The 23,874-nt window shown below is 49.5% G+C and overlaps 1 protein-coding gene across 1 annotated transcript in view; it reads left to right on the forward strand.

The window, feature by feature from the left end:
• Nucleotides 1-356: 356 nt before the first annotated feature.
• Nucleotides 357-23,874, forward strand: part of LOC140389337 (hepatic and glial cell adhesion molecule-like) — a 30,925-nt gene continuing 7,407 nt past the window's right edge. The window contains exons 1-4 of the mRNA XM_072473504.1: nucleotides 357-410; nucleotides 11,476-11,581; nucleotides 17,926-18,285; nucleotides 20,593-20,874. Of these exons, the coding sequence (XP_072329605.1) occupies nucleotides 11,533-11,581; nucleotides 17,926-18,285; nucleotides 20,593-20,874 (691 nt within the window). The 5' untranslated portion in view covers nucleotides 357-410; nucleotides 11,476-11,532. The remainder of the gene's footprint in view (nucleotides 411-11,475; nucleotides 11,582-17,925; nucleotides 18,286-20,592; nucleotides 20,875-23,874) is intronic.

Raw genomic sequence — 23,874 nt, forward strand, 5'->3', positions numbered from 1 at the left:
GAAAGAATGAGTGCTCATTAGAAGAGCAATGTCAGAGTGATGGGGGAGGGGGAGTTGGGGGGGGGGCGTTGGGTGGAGGGGATACAAAGAGTCCCAGAGGTAGTACCTATGGGCTCAGCGATGGGACCACGGCTCTTGCTGATTTACAGAAATGACTGGGAGGTAGAAAAACAAACTGATCCAATTTCCAAAATGTGCCAGGTAAAGGGTGAACATGGAGCCAGAGGAGGCAATTTAGGAATTCCAGACAGTGTGTTATTACATGAGTGGGAAGAAGAACCACTCCCAGAAAAATAGTTTCTGCTTTTTGACATTTCAGTGTTTGTGCAGCTACAACAGGAGCGACTAGACTTTAGAAGTAATTCACTAACTGAAGAACTTTCACACAGGCCGAAGGACATTATAAAAATGTAAGTACTTTTGGTAAAATTCATTTTTGAGAAATAGTTGAACGTTGGACCGGGAAGCGCAGGATCACTGAAGAATTGATTAAACTGTAATGCTTAGCCTAATGAAATGAAATGAAATGAAAATCACTTACTGTCACGAGTAGGCTTCAATGAAGTTACTGTGAAAAGCCCTTAGTCGCCACATTCCGGCGTTGGTTCGGGGAGGCTGGTACAGGAATTGAACCGTGCTGCTGGCCTGCCTTGGTCTGCTTTAAAAGTCAGCGATTTAGCCCAGTGTGCTAAACCAGCCCTTACTCCATGGGGTGGGGGTGCAAGGGGAGCTAACCCCTGTGGCTCCCCAACTACCTGACACTCCAGTCCTGGAGGCTCCCTCTGGTCTCGACCAGGGTCAGCATGCTCATGGCCATGGAGCACAGGTCGTGGGCCATGCTCAGGAGTGCCGCTGTGCCCCGGGAAACGCTTTCAGGTACATGCAAGTGAGGGCGTTTGTGAGGCGGCAGGTGAGGGAATTCCTGCTGCTTCCGGCACGTGGGATTCAGGACACGGTGATTTAGGGTGTATGGGTTGGAGAGGGCAAGGTGTCGGCAATATATCAGGAGCTGAAGGAAGAGGAGGAGGCCTCGGTGGAGGACTTAAAGGGCAAGTGGGAGGATGAGCTTGGGGAGGAGATAGATGAGGGTCTGTGGGCTGATGCCCTGAATAGGGTTAATTCTTCCTCCTCTTGTGCCAGGCTCAGCCTAATACAGTTCAAAGTTACTCACAGAGCGTATATGACAGGGGCGAGGTTGAGTAGGTTCTTTGGGTTGGAGGGCAGATGTGGGAGGTGCTCGGGGAGCCCGGCAAACCACGTCCATATGTTCTGGTCGTGCCCGGCGCTGGATGGGTTTTGGAGGAGTTTTGCGAGGACTATTTCTAAGGTGGTGAACGCCCGGGTCAAGCTGAGCTGGGGATTAGCATTATCGGACGAGCCGGGAGTGCAGGAGGCGAAAGAGGCCGGTATTCTGGCCTTTGCATCCCTGGTAGCCCAGCGGAGGATTTTGCTACTATGGAAAGATGCGAAGCCCCCTAGTGTGGAAGCCTGGATAAATGACATGGCAGGGTTCATCAAGCTGGAGAGGATAAAGTTTGCCTTGCGAAGGGTCTGTGGAAGGGATCCTCAGGCGGTGGCAACCGTTCCTGGACTATCTCGTGGAGCGTTAGGAGGAGGCCAGCAGCAGCAGCAGCCCAAGGGTGGGGGGGGAGAGGGAGAGGGGGGGGGGGGGGGGTGTTCTTTTGGGGTGGCGTTTGGGTGAAGGTGTTTTTTTTCCCTATTTGTGTTTTTAAATGTTATATGGGGGGTTATTGTACATGGGGGAAATCCAATGTATAATCTCTGATTGTTGTGTTTTTGTTTCTTTCTTCTTGTTGGGGGGTGGGGGGGGCGGTTTTGTTGAAAATTTGTTGAAAAATTTGAATAAATATATATATTTTTTTAAAAAGGAGTGCCGCTGTGATTTCAAGGTGGCTGGGAGACATGGTTGCCTGTGAGACGAGCCGCAGCCAGCGCCTGCACAGAATGCACCTAGCCTTGGGCATGCTGAGCTATTGCCAAAACCGTCACTCCCAATGCCTCCACCACAGACGCTACCCTTGTGGTGTCGGCCTGGGTGGCACGCATTGCCTGCTGCTGCACATGATTGGACTCCTCCAACTACACCTGCAGGTGTTGGATGCTCACTGCCAACCCCTCATTTAGTCCCTGGCTCTGTGACTGCATCACCATGATCGATGAGACTCTTGTTCCAGAAGCCCGAAACCCGTCTGGAAGGCAGCTAATTCCTGGAGTCAGCCCGCCCTCTGACCGTCCTTCCTGCCGGGCGTTCCTACCTCCACCTGATGTACCAGATCAGCTGTGAGATGAGCACCAGAGAGTGTCCCAGGAGCCTCGTCATTAAAATGCCCCTACCGAGGTGAGGTTGGAAACAGCTGTGGCGGAAAGTCAGTGCCATCCTCCGTCTCGAGCTCCGGAGTGTCCTGTGTCTCGGGCAGTAGGCTGCCTTCCAAGCTGCTCCCATCGCTGCTGGGCTCATGAGGTGGGGGCTCCCTCTTTAGCACTGGCTGGGGGCAGGGGACACCAGAAGGGCTCACCCCTCTCCAGCAGCTCTTGCAAGATGCATGATTAGACCGCGGGCCAGGGGGTGGTGAGGGTGGGGGAGGTGTAGGGTGAGGGTGGTATGAGGTGAGGGTGAGGGGGGTGTGGGGGTGGTGTTAGGGGTGGGATTGAAACATGTGTTATGTGGAACCGCAACTAAGCGGGGCCTCACTTCCACGCCCGTGGCCGAACTCCACCCGGCGATCTCCTTTTTATCTGGGCCGCCAATCACGTCCAGGGCCCTCGACTCTGCCATGGTGAGGGGCTACCAGTCCGGCGGTCCCTCTCCCACTCCCGGCGGTTGTGGGCAGCCTTCAGCTGAGGGTGAGGCAAACATAAAACGACCGTGTTAGACGATCCAACACACGCAGTCCAGGAGGTGGGTAGCTAGTGTCCTCTGTGGCCAAGGCATCCGGCCATGGCAGCCAGTATGGGTGCCGGCATGTGGTGCAGGGTGGGGGTTCGGCCGCCCTCCTGGTGGGGGGTGGTGGGGTTATGGGTGTGTGGGATGGGGGATGGTGCCAGGGGCACAGTGTGCCTACTCACCCTGGCTGCCCTGAGGAGGTTGTGCAGTTTTATTTGGCACTGCTGGCTGGTCCGGACGGTGTTGCCCACGGCGCTCACAGCCTCTGCCACCCAGGCACAGCGAATGGCAGTGGCTGGAAGCCTCCTTCCCGGGCTAGGGTACTGGGACAGCCACCTCTCCTCCACAGCGTCCAGGAGGGTCTCAGGCTCTGCGCCTGCGAAACGTGGGGCCGCGCGTCTTGCTGCCATTTTGCTGACTGAGATGGTGTGTGTAGGGAGTGAAGTGTGTATCTGCAGCTGCAGCTTGTTAGCCTCCTGAGTGTCAACCGCCGAATCATGCACCGTTTCTGATTGGAATTCGATTGTGTTCCACGTGGCGCCGGTGCTAGCCCCTTAACAGTAACTGAATCGGTACAGGTGCAGCGCTGGTTTGGCTGTCGTGGAAGTGCCCTGCATCATCTGGCTCTGCCAGCCCTGGTCGTTCCCCATGATCCGCACCATCATGTCGACGCCCTCAGTGCCGATGCTCCTCAATGAATTTGACATGCTCTGCAGCGCCTCGGCGATTCCCATCTGAGAGCGGGACATGTCCTGCAGAACCTCATCAAGTTCGGCCTGGTACTGGGTCATACCCCACAGTGAGTCAGACACTCTGCCGAGACCCTCAACTATGGCTGTCACTGACTGTGCAACGCCTTGAATACCTTCACTCTGATGCACTTTCAATTACGACGAGACGAGTAGAGAGTAATCGGGGCTTTATTACGCAGAGATGTGTTGCCTCCTACAGCTGCTGCTGAAATGGCTATAGCTCGGTGAGCACACACATTTACACTCCGCCTACTGGGCGGAGCCAGCAGGCAGGGATCTACCCCCGTACCTGTAGTACAGGGGCCTTACCGTATTACTTCTCATATGTGCAATATATACAAACAGTGATGACTACCACATTCACCTCCTGCTAAAAAAGAGTCCAGCGGGGGGGGGGTGGAAAAGCTGTTTACATGCATGTGAACATTTTTAAGGTGTACAGTTTGGGAAAAGTTCACAAATTTAGCCGGTCGGGTGCCTTGATCCTCCGTTGTGAGCGCCGCAGTCCCGGTGGTGATGCAGGCGCCGGCTTGGTCTCTGGTGACTCCGGGAGCGTGTAGTCCTCATCTTCATCCCCGGGTAGAACCAATGGGAGGACGGATCATCCTGGAGCGGGGGCTGTGGTAAGATGCGCTGGGGGGGGGGATGGGTGGCGCCGGGGCAGTTGAGGGGGGGGGTGGGGACCCAGCTGGTGCCAGGTCCCTGAGGGAGACTGTGTCTTGGCGGCCGTCGGGGTACGCCCACATGGAGTAGCTGTACCCTCTCGACCAACGGGTCCACCTTGTGGAGCCGCACGTGCTTGCGCAGGAGAACGGGTCCTGGAGCTGCCAGCCACGTTGGGAGCGAAACCCCGGAGGTGGACTTCCTAGAGAAGCCAAGGAGACGTTCATGGAGGGTTGCATTAGTCGTCGTGCAAAGTAGCGATCGGATGGAGTGAAGGGCATCAGGGAGGACCTCCTGCCAGTGGGAGACCGGGAGACCCTTAAACCGTAGGGCCAGCAGGACGGCCTTCCAGACCGTCCCGTTCTCCCTCGCCACCTGCCCGTTTCCCAAGGGGTTGTAATCCTGCTCGAGGCAATGCCCTTGCTGAGCAGGAATTGAGGCAGCTCATCACTCATAAAGGAGGATCCCCGATCGCTGTGGACATAAGCGGGGAAACCGAACAGAGTGAAGATGGTATTGAGGGCCTTGATGACGGTGGCAGACGTCATATTGGGGCATGGGACGGTGAAGGGGAATCTGGAGTATTCGTCGACCACGTTAAGGAAGTACGTGTTTCAGTCGGAGGAGGGGAGGGGCCCTTTGAAATCCATGCTGAGGCGTTCAAAGGGACGGGAGGCCTTCACCAGGTGTGCCCGGTCTGGCCGGTAGAAGGGCGGTTTGCACTCCGCGCAGACCTGGCAGTCTCTGGTGATAGCCCTGACCTCCTCAATGGAGTAGGGCAGGTTGCGGGCCTTTATGAAGTGAAAGAAACGGGTGACCCCTGGGTGACAGAGAACATCGTGTAGGGCCCCGAGTCGGTCCACTTGTGCGCTGGCACATGTGCCTCGGAATAGGGCATCGGGGGGCTCGTTGAGCTTACCGGGGTGATACAATATCTCGTAATTGTAGGTGGAGAACTCGATCCTCCACCTCAAGATTTTATCATTTTTGATCTTGCCCCGCTGTGTCTTATTGAACATGAAGGCAACCGACCGTTGGTCAGTGAGGAGAGTGAATCTCCTGCCGGCCAGGTAATGCCTCCAATGCCGCACAGCTTCAACGGTGGCTTGTGCCTCCTTCTCGATGGAGGAGTGCCGAATTTCAGAGGCATGGAGGGTGCGGGAAAAGAATGCCACGGGTCTGCCTGCCTGGTTGAGAGTGGCGGCCAGAGCGACGCCTGATGCATTGCTCTCGACTTGAAAGAGGAAGGTCTCGTCGACCGCGCGCATCGCGGCCTTCGCAATGTCGGCCTTGATACGGTTGAAGGCCTGGTGAGCCTCGGTCGTCAGGGGGAAAACTGTGGAGTGAATGAGTGGGCGGGCCTTGTCCGCATAGTTAGGGACCCACTGGGCGTAGTATGAGAAGAACCCCAGGCAACGTTTGAGGGCCATGGGGCAGTGGTGAAGGGGGAGTACTATGAGGGGGCACATGCGGTCGGGGTCGGGCCCTTAGAACTCCATTTTGCACCACATAGCCAAGGATGGCTAAGCGGTTGCTGCTGAACACGCACTTCTCCTTGTTATACGTTAGGTTCAGGAGTTTGGCGGTGTGGAGAAATTTGGAAAGGTTAGCGGCATGGTTCTGCTGGTCGTGGCCGCAGATGGTGACGCTATCCAGGTACGGGAAGGTGGCCCGAAGACCGTACCGGTCAACCATTCGGTCCATCTTACGTTGGAAGACCGCGACCCCATTACTGTCGCCGAAGGGTACCCTAAGGAAATGGTAAAGGCGGCGGTCTGCTTCGAACACCGTGTAATGGCGGTCCGCCTTGCGGATGGGGAGCTGGTGGTAGGCAGATTTCAGGTCCACTGTCGAGAAGACCCGGTGCTGTGCAATCTGATTGACCATATCAGATATGCCTGGGAGGGGGTACGCGCCGAGCTGCGTGTACCGATTGATGGTCTGACTGTAGTCAATGACCATCCTGTGTTTCTCCCCAGTCTTTACAACTACCACTTGGGCTCTCCTGGGGCTGTTGCCGGCCTCGATGATGCCTTCCCGAAGCAGCCGCTGGACCTCCGACCTGATGAAGGTCCTGACCTGGGTGCTGTACCATCTGCTCCTGATGGCGACGGGTTTACAATCCGGGGTGAGGTTTGCAAACAGGGAAGGTGGGTTGACCTTAAGGGTCGTGAGGCCGCATACAGTAAGGGGTGGTAGGGGCCCGCCGAATTTCAGAGTTAGACTTTGGAGGTTGCACTGGAAGTCTAGGCCAAGTAACAAGGCATGCAGAGGTCGGGGAGGACATAGAGCCGGAAGTTGCTGAACTCTACGCCCTGGACGGTGAGGGAGGTGGTGCAATACCCCCGGATCTCCACGGAGTGGGATACGGAGACCAGGGAGATTCATTGGGTAATGGGGTGTACCACGAGGGAGCAGTGCCTTACCGTATCGGGGTTGGCTGGGGGCAGTCGCTGGTGGGGTCCACGATGTCCAGGAGAGGGGTGCCGTGCGGTCGGGGGCGTACCCTTGTACATTACGGGAGGCTACTGTTAGCGAGGTCGCGAGTTTCTTGATCGCCGTGAGGTCGAGCGTACCCCCTTCTAAGAGGCGCTGGCGGATGTACGCCGACCCTCTGCCCGTAACAAAAGCGTCCCTGATTAGGAGTTCGGAATGTTCAACGGCCGAAACTGCCTGACAACCGCAGTTCCTCGCCAGGGCGGGCAGAGTACGCCAAAAATCTTCCAATGACTCATCGGGGAGTTGTTGCCACGTAGCCTGGCGTAGAGTGTGTTGATCGGATGTAGTTCTCTTTCAGAAGAGCCATGGCCTCAGTGTAGTTGGGCGCGTCCCGGATAAGAGGAAAAAAATCGGAGTTCAACCGTGTGCACAGGATCTGGAGTTTCTGTGCCTCTGAGGGTGGTTCTGTCGCTGATCCGATGTAAGCTTCAAAGCAAGCTAGCCAGTGGAGGAAGGCCGACTTGGCGCTGTCTGCTTGAGGGTGCAGCTGCAGGCGATCAGGCTTGATGCGTAGGTCCAACGCTGTAAAATCTCTGCATAATAAATTGATGCACCATCAATTACGACGAGACGAGAGTAGAGAGTAATCGAGGCTTTATTACACAGAGATGTGTTGCTTCCTACAGCTACAGCCGAAATAGCTGCAGCTCGGTGAGCACACACATTTATACTCCGCCTACTTGGCAGAGCCACCAGGCAGGGATCGACCCCCGTACCTGTAGTACAGGAGCCTTGCCGTATTACTTCTCATATGTGCAATATATATATAAACAGTGGTGACTACCACACACTCATGATGCCGACGTCGTGCACCATGCTCTCCACTGAGATCGCCACCCTAGCAGTGCTGGCCTCGGTGCCACGCATTGCCAGTGATATCCCTAGTGCCCGTAATCTCTGGGACTCCTCCAAGCGTCTATGGATCTGCTGGAGTGACACTGACATCTCTCTCTGAATATCCCGGTCACTCCTTATCTTCTCCATCAGCTCCGGATAACCCACTTCCAGAGGCTCAGCATCAGGCTGGGACCCAGCTGGGTCCTGGGATCCAGCAGCCCTCCGGCTGCTGTCACACTTGGGGGGTCCTGCCTCCACCTGATGTACATCAGCAGCAGTGAGGTGCTCACCAATTGTGCCCCCAAAGCCTATCCACTAAAGTTTCCCACCGAGGTGTGTGTATCTGTGCTGGTGGAGGGTAGGGATGACAGCTGTGCCCCAGCTATAACGGTTGCATCCTCGGAGCTCTCCTCCAAGCTCCGAGGTGGTCTTGTGTGTGGCAGGAGAGGGGGCTGCCCGGGATGGGCTGGCGCCGCTGGCTGGAGGACCTGTGAGACGTTAGACATGTGGTCAGTGGGAGGGATGGGTCGGTCAGTAAGGCAATCACTAATAACGTTTGACAGGTCCCCCGGCCAGAGACTGGTGGTTTCTCACCTCTGCGGCTTCCGCCAGCCTCCGCGTGGGTGACCGCCCTGTCCTTGGCCACCCCAGTCATTCACCTCCAGGGAACGCTCCTCAAAGGAGGTGAGGATTCTTATGTCCAGCAACCATCCGCCAGTCTCGGCCCCTCTCCCAATGATTGTGGGAGAGCTTCTCCTGCGGAGGCAGAGAGAGGGTATCATTAGCCACATGCATGGTTCAAGTGGTGGGACAGGGGGTGTGAAGGGAAGGTTGGGGTGGGGGGGTCTGAATGGGAGGGGGGGTAGAGGGAGGTTTGGGGGTCACATAGGGAGTGTATGCTTCCTTGGGGGGCAGGGGGAGATGTTGGTGTCTACTCATCATGCTTCCCAGCGTAGGTCAGTGACCTTCTTCCTGGTCATACTCCCCGAGCTCACAGCTGCCGCCACCTCATCCCAGGCAGCACTGGCTGCCTTGTGGTTGACAGTCCTCAACCCTCGGGGGAACAGGACATCCCACCTGGACTCCACAGTGTCAGTGTTTAAAAATGTCTCCTTTAAGTTAAGGTGAAACAGAATATTCTGGATAGAAGCCTGATGCTCATAGTCAGACTCTGGCTGAAGACAGACCCATGTGATCTGGTTGTCATAAGGAAAGAAACCCAAACAAAATCATACAGAATATCAAATGACAGTGCTCGTACCTTGACACAGGAAAATGGGCAGCTGTTCTTCAGGGGACATGAAGAAAGCAGTAAAAGCAGCTTCTGCTGTGAAGAGCAAAGAAAATGCTGGGCAGGATTCTTTGATCCTGAGGCTCAGTCGACGGCGTCAACACGGCCTCAGGATCAGAAATTCTGGCCCCTACAGGGGGCCAGCACGGGACTGGAGCGACCCATGCCACTCCAGCTGCTGATCCTGGCGTCAACTGGGCGCGTGGGGTCCGCGCATGAGCAGTGACACCGCCGCCAACGCACGCATGCGCAGTGTCTCCCTTCTCCACGCCGACCCCGACGCAACATGGCATAAGGCTAAAGGAGGCTGGCGCGGAAGAGTGGAGGCCCCTAGCCCGAGAGACCAGCCCGCCGATCGGTGGGCCCCGATCGCGGGCCAGGCCACAACGGAGCCCCCCGGGGTCAATCCCCCTCCTCCCTCCTCCCACAGGCTGCGTCCAGACCCTTCCACACCGAGGTCCCGCTGGCTGAAAGCAGGTTAGAATGGCGCCGGCGGGACTCGGGTTTTTTGTTACAGCCGCTCGAGAATTGTTGGGGGGGGGGTGCTGCTGGAAGACCGGGAATGAAAGGGGAGGGAGAGAGGCTGATGCATTGGCCTTTGCCGCCCTGATAGCCCGGAGACGGATTTTGTTTTGTTGGAGGGACTCGAAGCCGCCGAAGGCAGGGTGTGGGTGAGCGACCTGGCAGAATTCCTGAGGTTGGAGAAGATCAGGTTCACTCGGCGGGGGGTCTGTAATAGGGTGGACCCGGAGGTGGAAACGGTTCATTGACTTCTGCAAGGAGGATTGAGGGGTCAGTGAGCGGAGGGCGGGGTGGCTTTCGAGGGAGGGGGGGTAAGGGAATTAAAATGGGGAAGGCGGGACGTGGTTGGGGGTCGGTGTCAGGAGGGTTGGAGGGTTGGATTATTCGTTGGGTTGATGCTATGTTCTTCTGATGTTCTTTGGTTGTTCTTTTGATATTTTGTTGAAAGGCCTTGAATAAAAATGTTTTAAAAAAACAAGTGCCAGATAATGACTATCTCCCACAAGAGAGGATCTAACCAGCGCCCCATTTCATTTAATGGCATTACCCCTGTAATCGACATCTTTGGCGTTACCATTGATCAGAAACTGAACTGGACTAGCCATATTAATACTGTGGCTACCAGAGCAGGTGAAAGGCTCGGAATCCTACGGTGAGTAATTCACCTCCTGACTCCCCCCAAAGCCTGTCTCCCGTATCCAAGTCACAAGTCAGGAGTGTAATAGAATGCTCTCCACTGGCCTGGATGAGTGCAGCTCCAGCAACCCTCAAGAAGCTCGACACCATCCAGGATACAGCAGCCAAAGAGACTGTAAGACCATAAGATATAGGAGCAGAATTAGGACATTCGGCCCATCGAGTCTGCTCCACCATTCAATCATGGATTATATGTTCCTCATCCCCTTTCTCCTGCCTTCTCCCCATTACCCCTGATCTCCTTATTAATCAAGAACACCGGATTTGTGCTTGAGGTGCTGTTACCTACAGAGTTACGGACCAAGAGCTAGAAGGTGGAATTAGACAGAATAGTTCTTTCTTAGAAGCTAAGAACATAAGAACTTGGGGCAGGAGTAGGCAATTTAGCCTCTCGAGCCTGCTCCACCGTTCAATACGATCATGGCTGATCTCATCATGGCCTCAACTCCACTGTCTTGCCCGTTCTATGTAACCCTTCAACCCATTATTAATTTAAAATATGTCTAACTCCTCGTTAAATGTATTCATTGTCACAGCATCCACCGCACTCTAGGGTAGCGAATTCCACAGATTCATAGTCCTTTAGGAGAAGTTGTTTCTCCACATCTCTAAATCCCGAAATTTCTCACCATTTCAATCATACGTTGCCTTTCTATATTTCCAACTAAAATGGATGATCTCACACTTGTCCAAGTTAAAATCCATCTGCCACATTTTGGCCCGGCCCGCTCACTTAACTTATCTATTAAATTTGTACGGTTCTTATTTCCTCATTGCCACTTATTGTCCCACCTTGTGACCGATAGCTTGATTGCTATCCCTTCCAGAAACATTCAATCCTTCCACCACCAACAAACAGTGGCAGCCGTGTGTACCATCTACAAGATGCACTGCAGGAACTTGCCGAGATTCCTTAGACAGCACTTTCCAACCCCACGACCAGTACCATCTAGAAGAACAAGGCAGCAGATACCTGGGAACCCCATCACCTGGGGGGGGGGGGTCCCCTCAAAGTCACTCACCACCCCTGACTTGGAACAATATCACCATTCCTTCACTGTCGCTTGGTCAAAATCCTGGAACTCCTTCCCTAACAGCACTGTGGGTGTACCTACATCTCAGGGATTACATTGGTTCAAGAAGGCAGCTCACTACCACCTTCTGAAGGGCAACTAGGGGTGGGCAATAAATGCTGGCCTAACCAGCGACACCCACATCCCATAAATTAATTTTTTTAAAGGTAACTGATGCCTGCTTAAATAGTCTGCTAAGCATATTGCCTTTTCAGAATAGTTTTTCCTCTCTTTTAGGGTCAGCCAGCCTTCTTGAAGAAGAAAAGAAAAGGGAAATTTGGTGCAGTATAGACAATGAAATTTTCAGATTCATTTCATGTTCACATCTTCAAACTTTCCTCAGGTAATACATGTTAATGATGGCCTCCGATCCTTGTGTATACAGGTGTTAAGATCAGGGAGAAGGGATTGAATGCTCCACCCTTTTCCCACTCCTAGTTTAACAGTAGCAAGGTTTTTCCGAATAGGATGTACTTGACAATTCATCGAGCATTTCATTGTTTGTGTGCTGTGATCTGGAAAGGCCCAGTCAAGCAGGCTTTTTAGAGTTTCACAAAGAAAGTTATCAGCTTTATTTTAGTTAACCCAGTATAAATAAAACAATAAAATGCACTCCAAATTTTCTGCATTTACATACACTTGAAGTTACACAAGTTCACAAATAGATTACAGAATGGGGAAGGACAAATTAATCAAATTAAGAGTCCAGATTAATAAAGGGGATATACAGTTTATGGTGTTTGATGACTTGGTTGGCTTCAAGATTAATTTTTTGTTCTTAATGGTTCCCTTGTGAATGTAATGTAAGGGTATAGCGAGCTGATTTGACTGGAGACGGTAATGTGGGGTTAATTTCCTTCAACATGTCTCTATTTGCAGAAGGGCATCATGGGTGACCATGGTGATCTCAGGCAATCAGAATGAGCTCGGGCAAAAAGGGTTCAAAAACAAGCAGGCTGGTTGGAGAGAGAGAGGGAGGAACGAGGAACCCCACTAAGGTCTTCTCTTGTGAACATTTCAGCTACTTGCCCTTTTACATGGGCAGCACGGTAGCACAGTGGTAAGCACTGTTACTTCACAGCAATAGGGTCCCAGATTCGATTCTCGGCTTGGGTCACTGTCTGTGCAGAGTCTGCACGTTCTCCCTGTGTCTGCGTGGGTGTCCTCCGGGTGCTCCAGTGTCCTCCCTCAAGTCCCGAAAGACACGCTGTTAGGTAATTTGGACGTTCTGAATTCTCCCTCCATGTACCCCAACAGGCGCCGGAATGTGGCGACTAGGGGCTTTTCACAGTAACTTCATTGTAGTGTTGAAGTAAGCCTACTTGTGACAATAAAGATTATTATTATTATTACATTATTATACTGCAGAGAAAGCAGAAGCTTAAACACACAAAGAGAAATCCTGTTTAACCAACTTAGCGGAGTTCTTTGAAGAAGTAACAGGTGCTGTGGCTAAAGAAGAACCAGTGAATAAACTGTACTTAGTGCCTCGTCAAATGTTGTTGCAGAAAATAACAGCTCCTGGTTTAGGAGGTAACATATTGGCATGGATAGAAGAGTGGCGACCTAACAAGAAACAGAGGTATAAATGGGTAATTTTCTGGTCCACATAATGTGATGTATGGTGTGCCACAGACTTTAGTGCTGGGACATCAACTCTTTACAATTTACAGAAATTATTTGGGTGAAGGGACTCATGGTATGGTTGCTACATTTGCTGGTGACACAAAAATCCCATTGACCCTAGTTTTGCTCGGCTTTCTAGGCCATTTCATGGTCAACCACATAGGCCAGAATAGGTAAGGATGTCAGATTTCCTTCCTTCTTTTATTGAAAATTTAGAGTATCCAATTCATTTTTCCAATTAAGCGGCAATTTAGCGTGACCAATCAACCTACGATGGACATCTTTTTTGGGTTGTGGGGGCCAAAGCCACGCAAACACGGAGAGAATGTGCAGACTCCACACGGACAGTGACCCAGAGCCGGGATCAAACCTGGGACCTCGGCGCCATGAGGCAACCGTGCTAACCACTTGCGCCACCGTGCTGCCCTAGATTTCCTTCCTAAAGGATATTAGTGAACCAGATGGGTTTTATGGCAATTGTTTCATGGTCACTGTGGTGATGTGCATCAATGTAAATGCATGTAGGCTAGCTAGACACTAGAGGGAGCACCAGAAACATCACACACACACTCAACCAATAGATCAGTTAGATAGGACACGACCAATGGACATTCACGATACACACGGAGGTGACACGACCACAGGGGGGCATTACACCAACCCAGATATAAAGGACACCACACACATGATCTGCCTCTTTCCAGTGGAGACAGTCAGTGAGTAGAGACACAGGGTTGATTCAATATTACACCCACCACGTGGATTGCAGCAACTGGTTAGTCAGTCTGGGTAGCTATAGTAGGATTAGCAATAGTGTCGAACCCGAGTAATAGAAGTGTAAATAGTTTAATAAACGTGTTGAAGTTATCTCCACGTCTGAACCTTCCTTTGTCAAGTGCACCACAAGGAAGCCGCTTATGCTACACCTACAACATAACAAATCATGGTACCAGGACTGAACTGTTTCAATCCAGATAGCCATACCTCAGCGTACAGTGACAACCAGCAACAAAACCCAGGCAAGCTGTTCGAGATCCGGGTTCCGCAGCAGCTCCAGTGCCACGGCGATCTCCGCGAAAACTGCCGGGTATTCCGGCAAATGTTTGAAATCTTCCTGGTGGTATCCGAACAAGAAGAAGTGGCCGATGCTGAAAAGACAGAGCTTCTCCTCACCATTGCCGGTGCCAGAGCAGAAGAAATTGTTTAAAAATTCAAGTTCTCCAAGGGGCAAAACAGGAGCGACTTCCAGGCAGTCCTGGACAAATTCGGCAAATACTGGAAGGAAAACACACTCCAACCTGCAAGAAAAGGTAAGAGAAGCACCAGTACTCACCACGAGGCTGAGATCCCAGAGCAGAGAACAATTTTGATCGGCGGCCATCTTTCTAAAGGGACTGCACTTGTGCAGTTGCGAGACGCCGCGCATGCACAATCACGAAAATGGCCCCCGGTACAGGAATAGCGATTTGCGCATGTGCAAACACTTCCTACGTATGATGTCACATGCATCATGATGTCAGAGGCCCCGGACTATGCCCATTTAAAGGGGAAATGTCCCAAATCAAAGAAAAAATCTTTCAAAGCAGTAAGAAACCTTCCTCCTTTACCTGGAATGACAGCACAATGCCTCAAATTGAAACAGGAAATGAAATTAATCTCTGAAGAACCCTGCAACAAGCAGTTACCTACGCCCAAACCGAAGATTCCGACCTTGAATACTTCGATACCGACCTTTACATTTTCTCTGGACCTCGTGAGCCCAATGCCGGCTCCGACGCAAACAGTGATGATATGGTCCTAGAAGTCAACGACTCAGATGAACCTTTCTCCTTGGGAGGCTACCCCAGTACGAAATCCGAACCGCAACTAGACGTGTTGCACATTGGCGACCCCCGTACTGAATCCGACGCAGACGCGGATTCATTCTTCGGATTTGAGGATCTTCAGCCCAGCATATGCGACATCCCGACTCGTGAGTGCGGGATTATGCTGCGGCCTGAAACCAAGAGACAGAGAGTAGTACAAGCCCACAGAGAGCAGCCTGCTGCCACACAGAGCGTGGTCCACACACCGCTCAGGGTTCCCGACTCTACGAAAGAAATCACGCAAGACTCCACACCACAGTCCTTGCATGAACAAGAAGTGACTCCAGTGTCACAAGCCTCCACAGCGAGCTCATGGACAGACTCCATGATAGAAGAAAAGCAAGACTCCAGAGCGCAGTCCTTGCACACACAAGACGTGACTCCAGTGTCACAAGCCTCCGCAGCGAGCTCATGGACAGCCTCCACGATAGAAGTAATGCAAGACTCCGACGCGCAGTCCTTGCAGGAACAAGACCATGAGGGTCTAGCAACCTCCTCTGACCAACTAGCGGCAGATGATGCAAGTCTGCCATGCTCAAGTAAACAGCAAGAAGACTATGACAGTCTACCACGCTCCAGTGCACAGCAGGACGACCATGACAGCCTATCATGCTCCAGTGAAGAACAAAGCGACGATGACAGTCCAAGCCCAAATGAAGGACAACAGCAAGACACTGACAGTCCACCCACATTGCTTGCATCACCAGATGAAGACTCTGACAATTTACCCAACCCAAGTGAACAACAAGCAGCTACTGAGGCTCTACCCACGGTATGTGAGACGAGTGACAACAGCATCCCACTTCCCATGCAAGATGTGCAAAGTGACAGACCTCAGCTAGTGTGTACAGAGGCACTCGACGATCAGTGTGAGACCACTGGTGACTCCGGTGACACCATGATACTTACACCCTCATTCGCTCGAACCTCTCCTCAAGTCAATGCATTCTTGCATGTTCCGACTCCAGACGTGCAGCTTCAAGAAATCTCAGCTGACTCCAGTAAATCTGCTAAGACTCTGGACGGGGAGCATCAACAAACCAACACTGACTCAGTTAAAACAGACCAGACTCCAGATGGGGAGCAACCAAACGCAGATTCTGATTCACGTAAGCCGGACTTTACTCCAGACAGGGAGTGCCGCAACCTCAGTGATGGCACGCTCAGGGTGACAGCAGATGCCACAACGCTGGATCACTTACCAATTACACTGGGTCAGTAATAACAAGCAGCGGCTACAGTCCAAGAGGAATACACCAATATTCGCCACAGCAATATCCACACATTTTATCCACACCAGCAGTGCAGCCAATGACAGCTAATGATGGACAAACCCAGTATTCAGGCAAGCAGCAGCCAGCAGTCTATGCAGCATATTCTCAAACAGGCCAGCACTATGGATTGCCCACTAATGGAATCAAGACCGAAGGAGGACTACCGCAAGCGCAATCTGCACTACAGACTGGATGCCTTAGTTACAGCCCAGGATTTGCTGCTCCCCAGCCTGGCCAGATGGCATATTCCTATCAGATGCAAAGTTCTAGTTTCACACCATCACCTAGTATTTATGCGAGCAGCAATTCTGTTTCCAATTCGACAAGCTTCAACGGTTCGCAGCAGGATCACCCTTCCAGCACAGCATGTGGCCAGAACCAGTATGTACAGTCTTATCCAACTTCAACATATGGCACATCCATGACCTCGAATGATACTGTTGATGGTACCTCTTCAACGTCAACACCTTATCAGCTACAAGATGCTATTCGACAGCACCATCACAACACAAACATCGAAAAAAGAAAGGAACTCCAAATCAAACAGCAAAGTGATTTGACCACTTCTTGGTTCCTGTGGCACAGGGAAGTTGATGGCATTCATAACCAAGAGAGACATTTGACCTTGATGATTGATGGTTTTTGGACTCACACGAATGATTTGGACTTATTGTTTAATCACTGTTCCCATGACTTGTATGTACCTTACCTTATCTACCTGTTCTTTGTTCAATTTTCTTAAAGTGTACAGAAAATATGGAACATATAAAAAAGGGGGGATGTGGTGATGTGCATCAATGTAAATGCATGTAGGCTAGCTAGACACTAGAGGGAGCACAAGAGACATCACACACACACACACTCAACCAATAGATCAGTTAGATAGGACACGACCAATGGACATTCACGATACACATGGAGGTGACACGACCATAGTGGGGGCATTACACCAACCCATATATAAAGGACACCACACACACGATCTGCCTCTTTCTAGTGGAGACAGTCAGTGAGTAGAGACACAGGGTTGATTCAATATTACACCCACCATGTGGATTGCAGCAACTGGTTAGTCAGTCTGGGTAGCTATAGTAGGATTAGCAGAGGTGTCGAACCCGAGTAATAGAAGTGTAAATAGTTTAATAAACGTGTTGAAGTTATCTCCACGTCTGAACCTTCCTTTGTTAAGTGCACCACAGGGAAGCTGCTTATGTTACACCTACAATATAACAAATCAGTCACCATTAGACTTTTCGCTTCAGATTTTTATTGAATTCGAATTTCACGATCTGCTGCGGTGGTATTCGAGCCCCAGTCCCAGAGCTTTATCCTGGGCCTCTAGATTTCTAGGCCAGTGACAATGTCACTGCAGAACTGTGCCTCTGCCTCCCCACCACCACCACTGGGTGCAATGTAAAATGTACAGTAATGCAATTTGGATAGCCATCCTTGGCTGCGAACACAAGCCATACTTTAGTCTGCTTTTAAAAGTGTCTGTTTTTAAAAGTTCAATTTGTATTTCCAGAGGGTAGGTTAAAAAATCATTGTTTGACAGAAAAAATGTTTTCATGACACAAGAAAAAATATTACTAAGTAATTCGGAAATGTAGATGTAACATTGACCTCGCAAGCAGTGTAACCTCCCTACCCATAAGAATGTATCCACTCAGCTAAGCCTGAAGAATATAAGTGCTGAATAGAAAGACAGAGGGCGTGATCTTCCGGCCTCGTTACATTCGCGCTCAAGTGTAACGAAGCCGGTGAATAGCGGGCAAGGCCAAAAACGGGAACCGCACCAGACGCCAAATAGTTTGCGAGTATATATATGCCCTTACCCTCACCCATCTTGAGTCAATACATTTTATAATTCTTAGACCAGCAATAAAATAATGACGTGTACAATCCATGTTTGTGTTTTCCAGTATTTCATATTTTGGTGGTATGTGGAGAATCATTAATCGCCAGATCTGGCATCATCATTAACGCCCGTGCAGGAGAACAGGTCCTCTTCCCGATAAAGCACGAAGGCACTGATCAGTATGACGTAACATTCAGATTGAAATTTCCAGTGTCCTTTAAGATTTTTACATGGAAATCTATTAATCCGGAGAAGCTGCACATCGTCCACCCACTGTATAAACACCGAGTTGGATTCAACAGCACTTTTGTGATGTTGAATGATGTACATGACAGTGACACTGGGAATTATGAAATACACATTGACTACTATGGGACAAAACTGAAAAACCGTGAAGAAAGTACTTTCAGAATACAAGTATTTGGTAAGTAAAATACTGGAAATTTGGTTAACTTTGAGGTTGTAGTAACATTGGAACATCTTTTTCTTTGAAGCTTGAAAACTCGTGATGTAAATTGGTTTTGATCATTTTCAAACAGTTTCTGTATGAAGTAAACAGCTAGATCAATACCTTACTCAATATCAATAGTTCAGTACAAACATTTACATCAATTTATGATTTGCAATGTGATTTTAAAAATTAGTTCATCAGCTGGTCCACCTCTACAAGGCACAAGTCAGGAGCATGATGGAATAGCCTCCACTTGCCTGGATGAGTGCAGCTCCAACAACACTCAAGAAGCTCAATGCCATCCAGGTCAAAGCAGCCCGCTTGATTGGCATCATTTCCACAAACATTCACTCCCTTCCTCCACCTGCGCACAGTAGTAGCCGTGTGTACCATCTACAAGATGCACTGCAGGAATTCACCAAGGCTCCTTAGACAGCACATTCCAAACCCATAACCACTACCATCTAGAAGGACAAGGGCAGCAGATACTGGGAAAACCACCACCTGGAAGTTCACCTCCAGGTCATTCACCATCCTTGCTTGGAAATGTATCGGCGTTCCTTCACTGCCTCTGGGTCAAAATCATGGAACAACCCTCCTTAAAAGTGTAGCCATCTCAGATGGCCATCTGCAAAGGACCATGGGAATTATGGCCAACCCAGGACTCAGACAGACTCAGAGCTTGTGTGTGTATTTGTAACCCGGATAGCTAGACGCGATCGAATGCCCCGCTCGTTTGCATTCTAATGGCCCATTTCCCCAGAACAAAAGAACTGTACTCAGGTAACTGATACAGATACAGACTAATCGGCGCCACTCCCTTTACTCAGGGAGCCCAAACAGCCAAGGTCAATGGCCGCTAAGGACTCGCCCAGCCATCAAGGTACCCGCCCCTTTATTGGCCAAAATCGAAGGCAGTGATCGAAGCCTGTCGAATTATTGGGTCCAAGTTAAGGACTGCCCCAAAGAGCGCAAAATCCCAGAGGGCTAAGAAGAGACACAGCCATGTGCTCGGTCTCTCTTGGATCCGGCCTATGCCAACCCAAGTGCAGCATAACGACCAGACAGACAAGTTCAAGACTATCAATCGCTACCAGACGGATGAGCCCAGCAGAAACAGAGCCACTTCTTCCACCCGGCCTTGCAAGATCCGGACAAAGGCCTTGTCTATCTGCATAGAGCCAGTTGCCCTGAAGTTAAGTATAGGTTATTGTAGTTGTTAGGTGTAGTTTAACTTGTAGTGTTTTGTGTTGCATGTCGAAGTAATCCTTGTGTGTAAATACACCATCTTTGAAATTGAACTGACTAACTGGTTGTGTGGTCCTTTGATCAATATTGGTAAAGCCTTGTGGTGGTATCATTTGATGCCTGGGGACTCTAAAGAGCATCATTATTAATTGGCAATAATAGCACCACCTGCATCATATGGACAGCAGCAGCTCAAGAAGGCAGCTCACCAGTGTATTCTGAATAGCAATTAGGGAGTGGCAACAAATGCTGGCCTAGCTAGCGAAACCCACATTGCTTGAGTGGATTTCGGGGGGGTGGTCAGGGCGGGCCTGGGGAAGGCGGGCTTGGGAGGAGGTGGGCCAGTTCAGGGAAGGGTGGGGGTGGGATGGTTGGTCCCCATAGGATTTGTGTGTGTGTGGGTTTCCTGTGCAAGTCTGGGTTTTTTAAATAGTTACTCTGGAGTTAGAAGTGATTTTTTTTTTCTTCCAACTCATTCAGAGTAACTATCAGGTTCAAACTGGCAGAACCATCCACCGTTATTGATTTAAATCGCTTCTGTCGGATGGTTCCTAACCCAGCGCAATTGTTCGAAGGATGTTCGCACTTCTGGGCAACTGCCAAGTAAACCTTTAAGTGGCAACTTCCTGGAGGGATTCCCCAGGGCATCATTGGATACCCTCTAAAGGTAATGCTGGGGAACCAGGAATTTATGGGCCCATATCTGCCAAAGTTACAGCTGTGGAGTGGGAAAAGCTCAGGAAAATTCCCAGTGCATTTCACAACCTTGGTGGTGTGTTCACAAGAAATCCATTGCCTCTTGCATAATGCATCAGTTGGATGCATTTATAAAGCACAAAAACAACGCATAAGTTAATATCAGGATGTCTGTTCCAGTGGAACTTTAAGCTTTAACATGAATTGACTTAAACACAAAACAGAAAGTCTTCCATTTGTGCTCTAGTTTATCTACAATGTCTCACAGGGCAACGTATAAAACAAATAAGTGCAATGACTATGTTGTGTAGGTAAATTATTATCTGTTTATTGCAGAACCTGTTTCCCAACCTGAGACAGTGGTTCTTGGTAACTGTGCGAGCTCACCAAATATCACTTTGAACTGCTCTGTCTCCAATGGAACAAATTACTTGATTCATTGGGAAAAGGTGACCTTGTCTGGAGTTCGCAATGAAACATATGATGGGACAGTGCTTGTGATAGACTGCGTTACTGAAGAGGAGCAACATGTGTACAGATGCATAGCAGAAAACCCAGTCAGTAACGCAACCAGCGACCCCGTGACTGTCAGCCGGGATAACAAGACCAATTCCAAGGGTGAGAAATTGGAAAAATGATCTACACAATGGTTTTGGTTTTCCTACATAGCAATTGAGCTGAGAATGTGCGATTCTGATATTATGTAATACATGCATGCCTATTAGATCTGAGCTTTGGTTAGTGTATCTTACATGTCGCCGCACGATATACACTATTCGTCAGATTATGAAACAGAGCTTCATGTATGAAGTAAATTGCTTTTATTCAGTTTGAATTTCAGATATCTCTTGATCAGTATTTTGTCTAAGCAAATACAGAGTGCTGAGCCGAATTCAATACAAATCAAAGCTCTAATGGTTTTTCTAATTGAATACAGAAAGTTGAAAATAAAAACAAAATAGCTGTTCAAAGCGACAGAGCAGAAAAGTAGCTTTAGAGATTAAAGTAAGTGATTCTAGAATGGCTTGTCAAACCGGCACGTATTCTTTAAAGATTATTGCTGTCAATAATGTCTTTCCCCTTTCTGGCTGCGATTGGGTTAAAGTTCTTTCATAGTTAATTCAATTCGATATGTATTTGTCCATCAAATTTTAACATGGGCTGATTTGCAATATGCCTTTCTTATGGAACTTATCGGTTGCTATGAAAACAGTTTCTGGGAATGTTGCCCCAAATCGTTGACTTGGCCAAATGTGTCCTTAGTTTGTCTAGGAGGTTCTTATCTTGAATATTCTCATGGGAAACAGCCTCTCACTATTTGGTGTGTTTTCAAGAAACCATTTTAAATCTTGGGCCATTTATTACTTTAATTAGTTATACACTAAAAGGTAGATTCTTTACTAAAAAAGGTGGATTCTATCAATGCCTCTATATCCACGATGTAGTAACTTGGCTCCACCAGTCTGGAACAAAGTATAACACAACTATTTACATGGTGAATGTACATAGAATGTTACATCTATGTAACTGAGCAAAATCCTGCGCTCTGTTCGGGTGACGCCCCTCCCCATGCTAGTTGCTGATTGGATGAGCTGATCACATGACCCTTCAGACGATCGCCTCGTAAAGGGGCTAGCTACTACATCCCTCCCCGTCTAAGTTTTGTAATATACAGAATGATAGTTAACTTATACAGTTCCCCATAATTTACAATAATTAACAGTTTAATCATTTCATCAAAAACCTATTCTTTCTGGTGGCACCCACTTCCTCTTGGAATGGCATATCTCCACTGACTGGGGTCCTTCTGTTGGGGTACTCTCTGTAGAAACTAGCACACTGGGTCTCTCTTCAGGTACCAATGCTTCAACCTCCTCTGTCGGAACAATTTTCTTGCCTGATTCAGGCTGATTGGACATTTCACTACTCGGGCAGCCAACAACACCTTTAGCTGGCAACAGCGAATCAGGTCTAACACTGGTTCTTGGGATGACTCTTATCCATTCAGATAGTCCATATGTTTCCTCAAAATCCTGTCCTGTACACTCACTTCATAAGATAACGGTCCTGTTTCGTCCACAGAAATTCCTGGAACCCAGCTTGGTCCACTCCCAAAATTTCTCACATAAACTGGGTCATCTATTTTAAACGATACTGCATCTTCGGTCGAATCATGGTTCCTATTTTGGTTGCAGTGTCTTGCCTTTACCCTCCACAGCAAATATGGGAATATGAGGCTTAGTCTGGTCCTTAAATGTCGACCCATCAATAGATCTGCTGGAGACATACCTGTGGTCGTGTGCTGCGTGGTCCAGTATGCTAAGAGGAACTGAGTTATTTTTGTTTCCAAATAGGCAGCTGATTGTTTCTTTAAGCCGTCCTTGAAGCCTGGACTGCCTGCTCAACTAGGCCATTGGATGAGGGATCATAGAATCCTTACAGTGCAGAAGGAGGTAATTTGACCCATCGAGTCTATACTGATCCTCCGAAGGGGTATGCTACCCATGTCCCTCCCCACCCACCCCTCAAAATCTAACCTTCACAACCTTGGCCACTAAGGAGCAATTTAACTTGGCCAATCTACCTAACCCACACATCTTTGGTCTGTGGGAGGTATTATATTACTACTTCTGATAGTAGTGTTATATTATTTTGTGCAATATATGTTACTCATTTGCTTCTTGCCAGGATGAAAATCAACTCGATGTTGATTAATACTTGGAGTCTTCCAATTAGAGCAAATACTTTACTGAGAGGGCAGCATGGTGGCACGGCGGTTAGCATTGCTGCCTACGGCGCTGAGGATCCGGGTTCGAATCCCGGCCCTGGGTCACTGTCCATGTGGAGTTTGCACATTCTCCCCATGTCTGCGTGGGTTTCATCCCCACAACCCAAAAGATGTGCAGGATAGGTGGATTGGCCACGCTAAATTGCCCTTAATTGGAAAAAATAATTGGGCACTCTAAATTTATTTTATAAAAACATTATTAAGTAACATTGACAAATTAACTGTGAGTTTGTTCTCTCTCCAATGCTTAAACTAGATGTTACATGAACAAGATTAAATAAGAAACACTTATGATTAGCTACACCTGCGCTGAGCTGTCTTTGTCTACCTCTGATCATTAGTCCCTGTCCTTACGAAGAGGCGGATCTTAGCTTGAGTCTGTCTTTTATACTCATCTCTAGTGCTGCCCTCTAGTGATTACTTAGCTGTGATGTCTATACATTAACCCCTTGTGTACCTACAGATATGCAGATCATTACAGGAGGAAAGCAAAGCACCCGGAGGAAACCCACATAGAGACGGGGAGAGCGTACAAACTCCACACAGACAGTGACCCAAGGACGGACTTGAAACTGGGTCCCTGGTGTTGTGAGGCAACAGTGCTAACCACTGTGCCACCGTGCCGCCCTTTGTGGCTTCATATCTTTGGAAATCATCTCATTCTATCAACATACTGATATTTTGTGTCTTATCTTTGATAACAACAGGTCTCTGCTAGTCCAAAATGTATTTGCTGTGCTGACATTGGCAAAATGTCTCGGAATTTGAATATCATCATGATTTCCTGTGGTATTTGGGTGGCGGGGGGGCTGAGGATTGTGGTGGTGGTA

Source organism: Scyliorhinus torazame, chromosome 14, assembly GCF_047496885.1.
Source record: "Scyliorhinus torazame isolate Kashiwa2021f chromosome 14, sScyTor2.1, whole genome shotgun sequence".
Lineage (NCBI taxonomy): Eukaryota > Metazoa > Chordata > Chondrichthyes > Carcharhiniformes > Scyliorhinidae > Scyliorhinus > Scyliorhinus torazame.